At 38.3% G+C, this 17,454-nt stretch overlaps 2 protein-coding genes across 4 annotated transcripts; one reads left to right on the top strand and one right to left on the bottom strand.

Moving 5' to 3' along the window:
- Positions 1–188: 188 nt before the first annotated feature.
- Positions 189–10,580, bottom strand: LOC123865065 (DEAD-box ATP-dependent RNA helicase 13). Of its 2 annotated transcripts, none has more exons than XM_045905895.1 (15): positions 10,390–10,580; positions 9,618–9,843; positions 9,038–9,304; positions 8,202–8,768; positions 7,142–7,294; positions 5,915–6,068; positions 5,298–5,475; positions 4,853–4,982; positions 4,412–4,544; positions 4,085–4,174; positions 3,306–3,417; positions 2,391–2,508; positions 1,808–1,985; positions 676–841; positions 189–318 (listed from the first exon to the last, which is right to left on the bottom strand). In XM_045905895.1, exons 1-15 carry the CDS (start codon positions 10,534–10,536, stop codon positions 217–219), a joined length of 2,721 nt encoding a protein of 906 aa, XP_045761851.1. In that variant the 5' UTR covers positions 10,537–10,580; the 3' UTR covers positions 189–216. The 2 variants fall into 2 exon arrangements, with proteins under 2 accessions (XP_045761851.1, XP_045761852.1); XM_045905896.1 differs by having other exon boundaries at positions 9,654–9,843.
- A 633-nt stretch (positions 10,581–11,213) lies between these two features.
- LOC123865079 (histone-arginine methyltransferase CARMER) lies at positions 11,214–17,158 on the top strand. 2 transcript variants are annotated; one of them, XM_045905920.1, is made up of 2 exons: positions 11,214–12,651; positions 16,968–17,158. In XM_045905920.1, the coding sequence occupies exons 1-2, from the start codon at positions 11,382–11,384 to the stop codon at positions 17,075–17,077; spliced, it is 1,380 nt and encodes a 459-aa protein (XP_045761876.1). In that variant the 5' UTR covers positions 11,214–11,381; the 3' UTR covers positions 17,078–17,158. The 2 variants fall into 2 exon arrangements, with proteins under 2 accessions (XP_045761876.1, XP_045761875.1); XM_045905919.1 differs by lacking the exon at positions 16,968–17,158 and having other exon boundaries at positions 11,214–14,415.
- Positions 17,159–17,454: the final 296 nt, after the last annotated feature.

Here is a 17,454-nt window from a genome sequence, read left to right as displayed (position 1 = left end):
TGGTGGGGTCTTTCAACAGTGCGCCTTTCGGTGCGACGACATTCTAGCACCTTGGGACCCCACGGTCGATTTTTGGGTCCAGTTTCGCCGCCGATGTACGATGTCCGTAAGATGGTACGGAACCCCCAGTTTGCGAGTCCGACTTCGAGGTTTTGAAATAGAGTTGTTGTACGAATAAAAGATTGATATTTCAAATAGCGCATTTATTTACATAATTTAAAGTCTCTGGAACTTCTTTTCTAACTTCAAGAGCGCGTCGTTTTTGCCTTTCCTCTTTTCTTTCTTCAGCTCGCCCGTTTCTATAGCTTTTTTCATTACCTGTGCATCAAAACATAATACGTATAATAACATATTATACAAAGTATAATTATTAGAACAAGCAAAAACGAGGACAGGTGATAGTACCGATATGATTACTGGATAAGTTACCACAAAAAACCTGTATTTTTTAACAGGGCAACGAACATTGCGCAGATAGGTGCCGCGGGGTTGATCCCGCGTGTTAGCCGGGGCATTGACCCCGTGTTTGCATGCTGTACATTGCGGGTTTGAAAAATGCTCTATAATCTCACTAAAACTACAAAGTATAAGGCAAATGGTAAGCCATTCTTATACTCAGGAGACCCGTGCTCAGTAGTGACCCGACGATGGGTTGATGATGATGATAGTACAAACCTGTAAAGCATTCTCCTCCGGCATGTTCAGTGCATTGGGGTCGTTGAGTGTAGGGTACTTGAAGGAGAACCCCCTAGGGAACAGGGGTCTCGATAGCATGGACTCCAGCTGTTTCTTCTTCATCTTCAGGGCTTTGTCTATTGAAGGGTCAATTTTGGCTGTTGGACTGATTTATTAGTCAAGGATTTTGTTTTTGATTTTAGCGTGTCAGATCATTGACTAGATATACCTACTAGCAAAAACACAATCATACAAGTATCTGGATTTTTTTAAACTGTCTTTAGGGCTCTAGATTCTAGCCCTTTTGAGCCTGGAATTTTAAGTATTGCAATGTCATGATTTTTTTTGCTGCTTGTCGCACTATTTCTAGAGAGTAAAGCAATACTACAATTGTAAAGCAATTTCATTCAAATATCTTACACAGCAGAACTAAAACTATATAACGTTCGGAAGAATTTTTCTTCAAGTAATAAACCCGGGAAATCAAAGAGTTCCTAGAGGATTTTTAAAAATCTAAATCCACGCGGACGAAGTCGCGGGCGTAGCTAGTTAAAAATATTTGATTTTGAAAAATATTTATCTATACATATAATAAAATTTTAGAAAAGTGGTGTCTGTACAATGGAAATATATAAAAAAAAGTAGCAGGGGTTGTTATTATATCGATGCCGAACCCTAAATTGTAATTAATTTTTTTTTTGTCTGTTTGTCTGTTTGTCTGTGTGTTTGTGCACGCTAATATCAGAAACGGCTTATTCGATTTAGATACGGTTTTCACTAATATATTGTAGTAAGCTTCACTTAACATTTAGTGTTTATTTCATGTCAATCGGTTCATAAATAAAAAAGTTATGTCAATTTAAAGAATCGTGGCGAACATTTTTAACGTACAGAGTACGTACTACACGCCTCGCGCCTGCCCGAAAAGTCACTATTCCACGCGAACGAAGTCGCGGGCACAGCTAGTATTGAATAAATCATTCATTCATTCATTCATTCAACAAATGTCAAGTGAGCTCGGATTCAGAATTAAGCACAGAGTTAGCGAATCACCGCAGTCACAGATGTTGACTCTACAATGGAAGTAGGTATGGAAGTCACGGGCATCAGCTAGTGTTTTTATAAAGGATACACATCGTCATCATCAACGATCATGTCCATCTCCTTAGCGACGCGATCCCGCCACCCCTGAGCCTGGGTGACTCTCCGCTTCTTCAGCATCAGGGCGTCCAGGTCGCGAGCCAAGTTCACCAGCTCCTTCACCGGCGCCAGGCTGTGGGACGGCACGGGGAAGCTCGCTAGCTCCGACGCTGTATTGTACATGAGAATTTAGACAGAGAATACTTCTTCATAAAATCGATTAAAATATAATGATTTCTTCAGAACAAGACAACATTTGTATACACAATCACGAACAGATCATAAGACAGACGTGTCATCATTAGATGCTAACACTGCACTCTATTCCCTCACTCTCACTTTAGGTGTACTGGAGGCTAAGCATTACACAGCTTCGTCTTTTTCTGTGAAGGAAATATAGTGAGGAAACCTACATGTCTGATTCTCTATATTGTTCTCAAAGGTGTATGAAATCTGCCAATCTGCAGTTGGATAGCGTGACGACTACGGCCAACCCTTCTTACATAAAGGAGACCCGTGCTCAGTAGTGAGGCAGCAATGGGTTGATCACGATGATGAAAGATCAAAACTCTTACTCTTGTTCAGAGTCCTGCAGAGTTTGGAATAGGAGTAGGCCTCAGCAGGCTCCATCATCAGGATAGTGAGGCCTTCCTTGCAGGCGCGCGCCGTCCGCCCGCTGCGGTGCACGTAGTTCTAAACACACAATAGCTTTTTTCGGACAAAAGTGTAAGAAATTGTCCAATACAACAAACAGACGCAAAATCTAGTTTTTTTACCCGCTGTTGTGAAGCCCAAAAGGAGGGTTATGAGTTTAACCTGTATGTATGTATGTCTCTTATAATCACACTGAAAAGGATGCATTGTAAACCACAACTAGAGTTTTTTGAAAGTTTTTTAAATTACATATCTGTTTTGGTATGTAAAGGTGCTAATAATAATTGAGCTAAACACGATACACGATCTCTAAACTAAATCTTGACACAGGATCTATAATGGCACTGTACTGTCCATCTTAAATGTGGAAAGGTATAGGAATACTTTTATACAGGATGTGAAAGTCCAGTCAAAATCGGTTCAGCCGTTCCGAAGATTAGCCCGTTCAAACAGACAGACAGACAGACAGACAAAAATTTTAAAAACGTGTGATTCAGTTATGTATCGTTCAAATAACCTTATGAGCTTAATATGAGGTAGTTATTTCGAAATTACAGACAGACACTTCAATTTTATTTATTAGTATAGATGTAACCAGAACGCCAACAAAAACGAAGACAGGTGATAGTACTGATGATTACTGATAAAATACTATAACAAAAAACTGTGATTTTTTTAAATCCTGTATTTTTTTAAAGTTCACAATATATTGCAAATAAAACATCTGACTGAGCTAGACCTCAACGATCCAACGATAATAACCCTAAGTTTTTGCTAGCGTTCTGGTCACACCCTAAAGATAAAGTCTGTCTCTCTCAAAATAAAGATAAACTCACCTCAGCAGTTTTGGGCACCTGGTAATGTATGACATGGTCCACGTCGGGTATGTCGAGTCCTCGCGCTGCTACGTCCGTGGCCACCAACACTCCGTGAGGATCGTCACGGAACCTGTCACGACAATACATCATATCTAAGTTTTACCCACAATGAGGGTCCGTACCTGAAATGTGCCAACGGAACTTTTTATTACTAAGCCTCCGCTGTCCATCCGTCTGTCTGTCAGCGGATTGTATCTCATTAACCATAATAGGTAGAGTAAAAATTTTCACACTGTGTATTTCTATTGCCGCTATAACAACAAATAATAAAAATCAATATGGCCGCACAAAAAAAGTTAATCTGTTACGGTGGTACGGAATCCTTCGTTTGCGACTCCAACTCGCGCTTGACCGTTTCTTTAAGTTTATGTTAACTGGTTGGCTTGTTGAACTTGTCATAAATATTAACACCTCAAACCGCCATCCACGCGATGCCTCTTCCATTACGCTCTCGCTCATTCGTAACAGTTCGTTTAATTTTGGCGCTTGAACTTTCGACCAAAATGGACGAAGGTGGTTTTTTGGGCGAAGCCGAAGCTGGGATCGGACAGTCTTACTTCATAATCAGCCTGTGGACTTCCACTGTTGGACATAGACCTTCCTCATCCAGCCACTTCCCGCCAGCTGCTTTATATCGTCAGTCCATCGTGCTGGAGGGTGTCCCACATTACGCTTGCTTATACATGGTCTCCACTCAAGGACTGTCCAGCTCCAACGGCCTCGCCACTCCGATTTACCTCTCGAGATTCTTCAGCCTTTGTCGTTGCGGCATGCTCGCGTGTAGAGGCAGCGGCTGACATTTCAGCGATGTCAGTAGCTGCGCCAACCTGACCGATAAATCACCCAATCAATCTACTATTACTACAATACTACGTACTTTACAATACTATCCAACACACCTAGTTTCTCGTTGTACCAAAGGTTGCCTGGTAGAGATTACTCAGGGCAATAAGGCCGCCTTTGCATACAATTGTTTTTAGTTTCATTATCTTAGTTTTGTCTGGATTGATTCATGTTTTGTGTGCAATAAAGTTTTCTATCTATCTATCTCTTTATAATATTACCGTCTAACACTGCTAATGGAGTTACAAAACACGATGGTTCTACCGGGGTGTCGCTTCAGTATGTAGTACAGGTAGGCGTCCTTGTGCTCGAACGAGCACGTTATCCGAGACTCCGTCAACGTTTCTGCTGTGCCTGTGGACAAAATATAATAAATATTATAAGTATAAATTGTTACTGCTATACTCACGTATTTAGTCGATGTAAGACTAGTTTCGAACCCATTTTTAGGATTCCGTACCTTAAAAGAAAAAAACGGAACCCTTATAGGATCACTTTGTCTGTCTGTCCGTCTGTCGTGTCGACGGTTCACGAGATACAGCCCGCTGATAGACGGACGGACGTACAACAGAGGTTTAGTAATAGGGTCCCTTTGGCACAAATCGTCATTTTTTACAGATTCATATTTTGCTTATTATTTTAATGAAGAATATTATAATTACCTGAATTCTCCGTAGTTATATCCACTACTTTAGGATCCGTCATCCCAATCATGCTTATCAATTTCTTGATCTTTTGCTGAGGAGTCATTTTGTCTATTTTCCTGTTTATTATTTTACCCCCTTTTGTAACCTGAAAAAATAAGCTAGGTTAAAATTTTCGATATTATAATAATCCAAGTAGGTATCAACCGCCGAGTTTCTTGCTGGTTTTTCTCAGTAGGAATTGCATTCCAAACCAGTGGTAACCAATTCTATGCCGATAATGGTTCAGTCAAATCAACACAACCCCTCCCTATCAACATGGTAGAATAAGTAAATCTGCAACTTTACATGAGAAACTTAGATGGAATTAGGACACTAATTCGTAATCCTTTTGGATAACATTTTTAACTCTAAACAGATTTTCTATTTTGCGAATTTGTAGATCCGACATTTCAAACCATACCTTTTTCCCTTTCATATGGGTTGGCAAATCGTGGACCATTGTAAGAGTGGCTGAAAACACGAAGTTCTGCCTGGCGCTGCGATGCGCTTCGTCGGAGTTGAGTCTCTCCAACAGAGGCTCCAGTTCCTCGAAATGGCCACGCTCTAGCATTCGGTCCGTTTCGTCTATTGCTAGAAATCTGGCCACAAACATTTTATAATTAGATTTTCAGTACAACAGGGTGATTCGCTAACTCAGTTTTCAACACTGAATGATAGCCACCGAGCTCATTTGAGATTTATTTTTAATCCATTGAAGGTTTCCTACGAAAATAATAATTTGTTCAACAAGATAGCAAAGTTCATTTTTGTTGCGAGTGCCTAGTTTGAACCCCAAACGGGCGAAGGGATTTAGATTTTTAAAAATCCTGTAGGAACTCTTTGATTTTACAGGATAAAAAGTAGCCTATGTCCGTCCCCGGGACGTAACCTAAACTGTGTACCTTTGAAAAGCTAGCAAACAGACAGACAGACACTTTCGCATTTATAATGTTAAAAAAATATGGATGACGGTCAGATGGACAGACAGATGGAGGAATGAACGAAGGTATGGATGGAACTCATGGAATTGATACTCACTTGACAGCGGGAAGTTGCTGCAGATGTGGCTGCCCCTGACCGAGCAGCTCCCACAGCCGTCCCGGAGTGGCCACCACCACTTCTGGTCCGGACCGAAGCACTCTTTCCTGTTTTACCGCCGCCATGCCGCCTACTATGGTGGCCACCTTTATTCCTGACATAATATTAATTTTTATACTAGACTACCTTATGCCTGCGGCTTCGTCGCAAATTTCAAACCCTATTTTACCCCTTCAAGGGTTGAATTTCCAAAAAAAAAACAGTCGAATTGAGAACCTCCTCTTTTTTTTGAAGTTGATTAAAGATCCAAGCAAATGTCTACATTATAATTTATAATAGCTATCTGCATGCTCAGACAGATCCGTCCAGTACTTTGGCCAGTGAGATGATAGATCAGTCAGTCAGTCAGTCACCTTTTCCTTTTTATACCTATTTACGAATAGATGATGCGCGCGACTGCATCCGCGTGGTATTAAGTTTTTCAAAATCTCGTAAGAATTCGTTGATTTTTACGTCGAAAAGTTGTACTTTCTTATATTTCGGACAAACTTTGAGGCACGATGTATCCTAAAAATTTTCCCGAAAATGGAAATTTTTCTTCTTTCTTTCTAGGTCTAGAACTTAACGGCGCGCTTGCGCTGGTGTCACTCGGTTCTCACCTTGTTGTCACGCGAGCGAGACACACTGATGTTACTACATATAGCGTTGTCTTTGTCCCACTAAGACCTCAGCCCTAACGTTACCCACACTCACAAATTGTATGCAGACAGAACGTTGTTCCGGTTGTAGTAATATGTGATTCATCCATCCATCCATCCATCAACCTGTATGCGTCCACTGCTGGACATAGGCCTTTCCAAGAGCGCGCCACCAAACACGTCCCTCCGCCTTCCTCATCCACCCGCTCCCTGCCACCTTCTTCAGGTCATCGGTCCAGCGGGCAGGAGGTCGTCCCAAACTGCGCTTACCGGTACGCGGTCTCCACTCCAGAACACGTCTGCCCCATCGGCCGTCGGTTCTGCGACAGACATGACCTGCCCATTGCCACTTCAGCTTGCTAATCCTTTGAGCTATGTCTGTCGCTTTTGTTCTTCTGCAAATTTCCTCGTTCCGGATTTTATCCCTGAGGGTGATACCCAACATAGCTCCCTCCATAGCGCGCATAATATGTGATTAAATCAATTCAATTGTATGGACTGTAGATGATGTGATAATATCTTATTTTACCTGTATATTTAGCGGCCGCTATCAAATGCCTACTGATCTGTATGGCGAGCTCTCTCGTAGGTGTCAAGATGAGGGCATACAAAGGCTTCCCAGTTTTAATCACTACAGTTCCCGGCAACTCCACATCATCTATTACTTTTACACATCCTATACCTGAAAAGGTTAGAATGTAATTAGACCACTAGCAAAAACTTAGCGCTATTATTATATCTACCTAAACATAATCCAATTATTGTAAATTGAACAATTGAAAAGAGCAACCGCCGAGTTCCTTGCTGGTTATCTCGGTAGGAACGGCATTCCGAACCAGTGGTAAATTATTTGACGATTCTTTGCACTTGTAAAAGTTTATTTGAATAAAAATCTATTCTATTCTATTCTATTCCAATACCGATAACCAAGTATTTTTCAAACCCGCAATGTATAGCGTGCCAACTCAGGGTCGGCCTACGACACGGCATTAACCAGCGGTATATATCTACGCAATGTTCGTTGACCTCTAGCGTCAGTCAGATGTTTTACTTGCAATACATTGCAAACTATTAAGAAATACAGGTTTTTTAAATAGCTTTTTATGGCATCTTATCAGTAATCATCAGTACTATCACCTGTCTTCATTTTTGTTAGCGTTCTGACCCTTATGGTGCGACTTTTTAACCCCCGAACCAAAAAGAGGGGTGTTATAAGTTTGACGTGTGTATCTGTCCGTGGCATCGTAGCTCCAATACTAATGAACCGATTTTAATTTAGTTTTTTTTGTTTGAAAGGTGGCTTGATCGAGAGTGTTCTTAGCTATAATCCAAGAAAATCATTTCAGCCGTTTGAAAGTTACCAGCTCTTTTCTAGTTACTGTAACCTTCACTTGTCAGGGGTGTTATAAATTTTTAATTTACACTAGTTCTGTCGGACGACACCGTTTGTCTGTCAGTTGATGACTTTTACCAAGTGCACTAATTTTATAAAACTTTCGTACCAGTTAAAGAGAGAGACCACTATGATGAAAACACAGTTTTATCTTTAACATTAATCATAATAACATTGTTGAATAAGGTTAACTTACCTTGTTGCTTTGCATCAACTTCATCAACCCCATCTGTTTCATCATCATCCTCATTTACATCACCTTCTTCATCATTTCCATCATCTTTATCACTTTCATCATCATCACTAGATTTCAAATCATCAGAATCCAACATATCAGACAAGTGGATATAACTATCTTCCTCACTATCATTTCCCTCATCAACTGATCCTTCACGTTTTCTGACCGGTACTTCAATTTCTTCTATAAAATCTTCACTATTTAGTTCATCACCGACTTTCGGCGATTCATTCGTTTCATCGTCATCACCAGAACTGTAACCATCTTCAGAAGATTCTTTTACTTCTTTTTCTTTTCTACTAACTTGCTTATCTTTTTTACCTTTCTTTTTGGTTTTTTTACCTTTTTCAACTTCCAATTTGCTTTTCTTTTTCACTGAAGTCTTTTTATAAGGTATATCATAAACATCTAGACCTTTTAGTTCTGCTTTTTCTTTTAATTTCATTATACCAGATAGAATTGGAAGTCCAAACGCTAGGGTTTTGCCACTACCAGTCTCTGCAGCTCCTAAGATGTCTCTTCTACCTAAAATTTGATTTATAATTAACTGACTGAGAAGTCTAATACTTAACTAACTAATTTAACTAGTGCTATCCTTTGAAGGTCTAAACCAGTGGGCAAATTATGTCACTTACACTTTTATCCAAGGTTTCTACAACTTATTCATCTTTTAAGCAAACTAAGGAAAAAGGACTATAGATATTTTATTTTTGACAGTTTGATATTTCATCAGGTTAGCTGTTGCGTAATAAGGGTTTTCCACCCTAGTAGCTTTAAACACTTATTAAACTTACCATGTATAGCAGCCGGCAAGCTCAACTGCTGTATTTTAGTGGGTCTTTTGAATCCTAGCTCCATCAACGCATCAACAATTTCCTGTGGCAGTTTAAACTCGGCCCAGGATAGCATATCTTCAGGTGTCAAACTGGATACCACCTCAGAAATGTCTTCGCCTAACTTTCGTTTTTTAGGTTTAATTCCTTTATTTTGAGTTTTATCTGTGGTGGATGTCTTGTTACTGTTTACCTCCTTTTTGTTTTTATTATGGTTTGTTCGATTACCTGAAACAAGAAAAGTTCTATAAAACACGAGTACTTAAAGTCTGTTCACTAACATAGTGTTGCTACATCTGCAGGCACACTTATTATTTTACTTTTACTTTATCATTTTTCAGTGTTATGACCTCAACACAACAAACCAATTTATCAAATTGTGAGTTATGAGGAAGCTGACTAACATACATTCACACATACATACATACATTGCACAGTAGAGTGCTAAATTACTTTTTCTAGTCTGGCAAAAGACAGTTATGGCCTAGATATTTATGTACTTAATAATTAGATTGTTTAAATGAATTATGCTGAATAATACCTGTATAGAGTGTATTATTTTGTTTTAAATCATTATCTTTGCCAATTTCATTGGTTGCAGATGGTGCCACTTTCTCACAAGCCTCCACAACAAAACCATTGCTTAATTTAACTCTTTTGCTTGGAACTGTAGGTGCTTCTTCTGCATTTTTACGTTCTTTATGTTTACGCTTCTTTGAATCTTTTGGCTTTGATTCATTTTGTTTTGCGATATTATCTTGTTTTTTCTGAAAAAAAAGAGTAATAAGTAAGATTAAGAGTGAATTTCCACTGAAGCCAAAATGAGCAGAGAGAAGATATGCAGGAATAAATAAATGAATTCATTGATTAATGATATTTTAATGTGAAATACATTTAATAGACACAGTTAGTTTTCAGATATTAAACTTTACCATATAAAGTTGACTGGGCAAAACTAACTCTGTGTGGGTTGGATCCTTTTCATAACAATATCCAATTGTGTTCAACAAACTGATTATATGCAGCACACCTCTATACTTTGCTCATCTCCGCTTTAGCCAACACCCACCCTTTAGAACGCTTTTTCACCCGAAATTACTAGAGCGTAAAATAAAATGACTGTCAGTTTGACAAAAATGATTCCTTGTCCCAGTTAAATAAACTAGCCTATACTTACTAAATTATTAGGTACATATTTATTATTAGCTATGTGTGGTGTGGCATGTGTATGACATATTTTTATGTTAAAAAGGTGTCCATGCAACTTCAGGTTGAAAAAATTTTAGTCTATTTATATAATAATAATTATATACCCTTTTTGATCGCTTAGTGCTTTTATCCAGACCATAGTCGGTGCACTCCTCCAGTCCAACAAATCCATGGAATTTGTCCATCATTGACGCTGGAAATCCATCTAAAGGCACTGAATCCCATTTCATGGTCTTTATTTTCTTGGACATATTGTTTTACTTGTTGAATGATAACAAATAGCAATTATTACTTTTTAACCTGAAATGTTTACAACTTTATAACCTCAAAACTTTTACGGCTCTGGCATGTAGCTCGTAGGCCGTAGCTAAGCTGCTCAATATAATATAAATCATTATTACTATTGCAATTGTTGTGATTGGTTGAATTTATGGTATTCTTGTTGCAACAATACATTGAAGCCAATAGTAAAGCGAGCACCAACCAATCAGAGATGAGTGTGATCGTGACATTTTAGCTGTCATTCTACGAGTCTTCATGATCGAGCCGCAGCAGCACTACCCACCGCAGCACTGGCAGACACAGACAAACTACAACAACAGATTACGAAGTACAGGAACAGCATTTTACATTGTTTGTGGCGCTTCCTAAATCTATGCTAGAATAGAATAAAAAACCATTGAGTACAAAATAAACAAACTTGAAAAAAATGCAAAATTAGTTTTTTTGGATTTTTTACTCTGCCTTATGTAGATAATGGTTTATTATTTTGATTGATGGCATTTTATTTGTGTTCCATTGCTCAGAATACAAAAAAAAAAAATCCGTGAATATCTAAGTATCATCCTACGAAATAGGCATGAAATAGGTACCTACCTAAGCAACGGATTACGGATTCGTCTGTGTCAAGCAATAATCGTGATCTGTGGTAAGCACGCTGCCGCTGCAACCATAGACAAATTTGGGAAGGAAGTTTGTGATTTAATCGATTTTACACCGGCCTCCTCTACAAAACTTCTCAACGGCATTTTCTTTGTTTGCCGTACGCGTGCCTAGTATCAAAAACAAAAGTATCGAGGTCGGAAGCTTTGTGAAAATGGCGAACACGTTTCGCGCGGTGACCGTGTCTGCCGTCAACAATGACGGTGCTCTAACACCGCGCTTCAACTTCCCTACAAACGTAAACGTGGATTACGACCCGCAAGGTCTCAGTGTTAAAGTGATACGTGCCGACCCAGTGCTGGCTCAAGAGGTGCTAGAGTTTCCCGTCCACAGCCAGAGTGAGTGCTCGCGAGTGGCTGGACAGTCTTACATTTTTACTATAGATAACGAGACATTGTTTTTTAAATTCGCCTCCGATGTCGACTGTCAGAGCTTCCATTTGCTGGTCAGCAAGATCAAAGCGGGCAGATCGTCGTCTGTTTTCACCGTGCGTACGGAGGACTCGTCAGCGATGCAATACTTCCAGTTCTACGGGTACCTAAGCCAGCAACAGAACATGATGCAGGACTACGTGAGGACGAGCACGTACCAGCGTGCAATATTGTCTAATATTAACGACTTTAAGAATAAGGTAATCCTAGACGTTGGCGCCGGTTCTGGTATCCTGTCATTCTTTGCGGCTCAGGCCGGGGCGCGGAAAGTATACGCGGTTGAAGCGAGCAACATGGCGCACCACGCTCAGGCGCTGGTGCGTGCCAACGGCCTCCACGACCGCATCACGGTCGTTGCGGGCAAGATAGAGGAAATAGAGCTGCCCGAGAGTGTAGATGTGATCATATCCGAGCCCATGGGATACATGCTGTATAACGAACGCATGCTAGAAACATACCTTCATGCGAAAAAATGGCTCAAATCCAATGGCAACATGTACCCTACAAGAGGGGATTTGCACATAGCTCCGTTCACAGACGATGCATTATTCATGGAACAGTACAACAAGGCTAACTTCTGGTATCAAGCTTGCTTCCATGGGGTGGACTTAAGTGCACTGCGTACCGCAGCAATGAAGGAGTACTTTAGGCAGCCTATTGTAGATACATTTGATGTGCGTATTTGTATGTCAAGATCGGTTAAACATGTGGTGGACTTTTTGGAAGCTAACGAAACAGACTTGCATCGTATTGAAGTGCCATTCAGATTTGAGTTAACACAGTCGGGAACTTGCCATGGCCTTGCATTTTGGTTTGATGTGGTCTTTGCGGGCAGCACACAACACATATGGCTGTCGACAGCACCCACCGAACCTCTGACACATTGGTATCAAGTCAGATGTTTGTTAGAGACACCGATTTTTGCAAAACAAGGTCAAGCTCTCACTGGGAGAGTTCTCTTATTAGCGAATAAGCGACAGAGTTACGATGTAACAATGGATGTGACATTGGAGGGCACTAACATTTCTTCCTCCAATACATTAGATTTGAAAAACCCTTACTTTAGATATACAGGAGCTCCAGCAGCCCCTCCCCCTGGGGTAAACACAACATCACCTAGTGAATCATACTGGAACTCGGCCGAATCAGGGTCTCTGAGCAATGGACAAGGTGTGATCCTCACAGATGGTACCCAGCAGTACTGTTCCACCCCAGACCAGACCATAGCTTACGGTGCACACCCCAATATGATCAAAACAGTGATGCTCCAAGAGGAATTCATCAAGAGGATTGGGATCAGTCAAAATGGCGACATTTAATCCGCAAAGTCGCGCCGCGCGCGCCTTAGGGCTATAAGGAACCGTCGCAATCGGTTGTGAACAATCTTCCGTTCAAACTCTATAGTGTGTAAGCGGACTTATTTATTAATGAAGTAAAAAACATCACAGTGAACTGTTAATCGTGTAATTAAGTAGCTGAGGCATCTGCCTCCATCACTTAGCGCAACTGGTAACATTTGTATGGCTAGATTCTGTATTGCAGGTCCATTATTCACTATGACAGTGTACAACCATGAACTGTCATAAAACACTGACTTTGACAATAATTCATACAATCAATATTGTCATATTTTAATGTAATAATCTTGGACATAATTTATTACACACTAGAATTGAGAGGTTTATGTCTACAAATACAAAAAATGTTATTATATATGTTTTAAAATTTGACAGAATTTCATATCAAAACTGTCGTAGTTTGAATGGAAAAATGTGTTTGATGATTGTTCATGAGTGTCATGTCATAGCAAGTAATGGTTCAGTCTAGTTACAGTTTTATACACCAAATGGTGTAAGATTTGTTCTCGGTTTCTATGACGCTTGCTAGTGTAATTTGGACAGCTCTAAATAACATTTGTTTTTTTTAATTTGTAAATATTATTATGTATTGTCAAGTGGCAATGGTCAAATACTACTATAGCTCCCCTAGCATCATACTTTGGCAGTAATCGAACAGACTATGATAAGATGGCTACACTGTTGTACTGATGACACCACTAGTACAATTTTGATAGCTTACATCTCAGAGATGTGACACTTTGGAAGATTTTTTTTTACAGAATACCTGTTTGTATTGATGCTAGGATATTGATTAATACAGGTTTTATGTGTGGCCACTGGTTAAAAAAAATTACAGACCATTTTGAGTCACCAACCAATCACAAACGAAACCGTGATTGACCCAAAGTGGTTAACCCCCACTGAGATTTTGGCTCCTTTCCATGGATAGAGCATAGGTAGACCAGGCTGCATACTAAAATATTCAAACCTCGTTTACTTTAGTTTTGTTCCAAAAGGCTCAACCTTTCTATATGGTGCTCTTCTAATATTATTGTTCACACAGGATTATTCAGTTTTAATATCTTCTATGGTTCAAACAGGGAAACTCAGTCAGTTAGTTGACTGCCTCTTTGGTCGAGTGGCTAGTTTAATTGATTGTGAGTCATATGAGGTCCTGCATTCTAGACTTAGGTTGGCCCACAAAATTTTATAGATATTTTCACCAAAGCATTCTCAGTATCAGCCTGGAGTTGGGAAGTTGGTGTTTTATGCCTCAAGAGAGAATGTAAATCTTTCTCTGGTCATGTATAAATTAGCCCACAACTAACAAGTTTGATTCTCGGGGAGCCAATTGATGCTAATGTAGTTAATGCGGTTAGTTTAAGAATTTTAGAGGTTCAAGTACACTTAGATTAAGCAGTGAAATGCTAATAATGATAATATTGATAATATTCTTAATGTTAACAATACTCATTTATCATTATTATGTAAAATCAATTTGATCAGTAAACCGTTTTATATTGTGCCAGTCTACAGAACTATGTTTTTTATAAATGAATTATTTCTGTCTGCCAATCTAGGGAAAGGGCTTGTGATTTTTCTGGAAATATTGTAGAAATTAACAAATAAAATTCTTGATTGCATTCTCTAAAGCTGCTTGTACACTACAGTCCTCTAGTCACAGTCTAAAGATATCAATCAAGTCAATACAGTCAACAAATGGAGATAAAATAAAAGATAAGATAAACTAAAATTAAGAGGAAGAAAATAATGATTTGTCCAGTTTTATAGAATGCAAATCAGATTTAAAATTGAAAGGTATCATGGTCATTTATATAATATGTAATATGTATACAGCTTTATGTTAATGTAAATATTTAGAATAGGAAATTAATAGAAGTGCTAAATATTTCACTGACTGAAATCAAAACTTTCTTAACACTTGGAAATATCAGTATTGGTTTTGTGTTTCATCAGATATAAATACAGTACAGACATCTATTGTTTAATAATGATGGCTCCATCTGACTTGACTCACAGTCATCTGACTCGACTCAGTCATCTGCGATTTGAGTCAGAATGGAGTCAGGGTTGAGTCTCAGTAAGGTGTGAAGACCTTTAGATTGAGTATTGGTGGTTCAACAAGTGGTGTGTGTTGTACTGTATTTTGTAGATAAATATTAAATAACGGGACAAGCCTATGTTAAGTGAAGGCGAACATTTGTAAAATGATATTTTATACATCTCATAAAAACCAAGCTTTAGGTTTCTATATTATTTAAACAATTATTATTGAAAAAAGTTTTTTTTTTGCCACAAAAAGTATGCTAAATTATATGGTTACTTTTTAAATGACAATGTAAAAAACAATGCGATATTTTTTTTAAATTTTGACAACTTAAAAGATTTATTTTTATTTTTTTCGCAAATTTTCAGGTAATTACATGGCATAATTTTAAATCAATTTTAAAGGCTCATTTTTTTCGAAAATTTTCTGTGTATAGTTGTATGACAAGGACTATCATCAAGTGATAAGTTCTGCGCCCACTGTAATAGAATATCACATGAAATTTAAAATAAATAAATTAGTGATAAATAAATTTTAAGTTTGATTTTTTTAAATGGTATAATGAACCATGCAGATTAAAAACTGCATTTGATGTTGTGCAAATGGTCAGGAGTTTCCATGCAGCATAACTGCACTGAAACTGCAACCTGGCAGTTGACATGCAGCATGAATGCAGAGTGTTGATGCTTAAGTGCGTTTTTTTTTTTCAACTTGTGTGATTTATACTTTAAATTTAAATTTACATTTTAAATTAGGGCTGATTTTTCAATAGTCAAACAGTTTTGATTTTATTAACAAAGAGGTTGGTATCAACAGTTTTTGTACAGGAAATCTATCAAAACATCAAAATTCCTCAATGTGCCAATTGAAAAATTCAGCCCCTAAACAAATAAAATGATTTGACTAACTACAATAAAATTGTGAATGAATTACGTACGCTAATTAATTGTTTTAATTTTTTGTTTAGTACCCATTTTGGATGTGGTAACTTTTTAGGTGTTTTATTTTTTTATGAATAAGGAAAGAAATTAACCAAGTTGAGTTAAAAAAAAAACTTTTAAAATGACATTACATTTCTTTTTATTAAAGTAGATTTTACGGTCCGATGTGCATTAGGTATACAGTGGGTGAGATACTTTATGTAAAGTTTGTTGAACACAACTACCTCACAAATTGGCAGACGGATTGGGGAAATTATGTAAATCATGTAAACTGTACCAATAAAAGGATTCCTTTCAGAACAATGAACAAGTGTAAAATTAGCTTTAGTTTGTTTTTTGTATAGTCTTATAAGTACATAATTGATTTGACAATTTTATTTTATTTGAGGATTTATATCTAAATACGTTTAGATAATAAGATGAAAATCAAAAACTATTAAAAATTCAGAATGGTTCAACCTTTAACGCATTTGTCTAAAATAGGTATGCGTTTATAGTAAATATTTTAGTTTTTAATGGGCGCCATATTGGATTTGTCATGACGTCATATAATCTATGACACTAGCCAAGACTGTCAACAATCCCACACACCAAAATATAAACAGTGGTTTAGACGTAAATCGAGGCAACTAACGGATGGTTGTACATACTAACGTAGCCTATACTCTAACCATGGAGAGGGAGTTAGTATAAGGCTCTTTCTGTTACGTAATTTCTTACAAATGACAAAAACAAAAAGTCAATGAGCGTTAACCACACAAAGGAACCTATGTTCTTAATTTGAATTTTGAATGTTTTTTGAAAACGAACCTGTCATTTGTTGGTCAAAAAACGATTCTTTGTCATTTGTATGGGAACAGAGCGAGCCCTATTCTATCTTCTCTCCGTGGATAGATAATAATGCCTAAGCAAAACTTCCCCATAGTTGGCATAAATAAAACCACATTGGGTGACAGTTCTGAGTCCTTCTATACTTGTTCATTTTTCTAAGAGATTTCTCCTCAACGATAAAATGTAGGATTGCCGAGTATAGGCCACGAATCTATTTGGCACTTAGAAGAATTGCTTAAAAATCTTTCGGGAATAATTCGGATAAGCAATATGTTTGAATTTTAATGAATAAACAAATTTTGTCACAATAATAACATTTCATTTCTCCGCCATCACAGTTTCAGGGTTAGGGTCCCATATTCGAAGGGTGCCAATGGGTCCCTATTACTAAGACTCCGCTATTCGTCCGTCTGTCTGTCAGTGGCTGTATCTCCTGAACCATAAAGGCCGATTCACACCAAGCACGTTCACGTGACACGTGCGTAATGACGCGCGTAAACCCCTAACACCGGGTTACGCATACTTCCACGCTTTACGCAAGTGGATGCCATGTTTCATACAGTTGATAGATTACAACGCAATGGTACGCGCCATGTCTACGCTTACGCAGCCTGTG

The sequence above is a fragment of the Maniola jurtina genome, chromosome 5 (genome assembly GCF_905333055.1).
Source record: "Maniola jurtina chromosome 5, ilManJurt1.1, whole genome shotgun sequence".
NCBI lineage: Eukaryota > Metazoa > Arthropoda > Insecta > Lepidoptera > Nymphalidae > Maniola > Maniola jurtina.
This window is presented reverse-complemented; position numbering and strand designations above follow the sequence as displayed.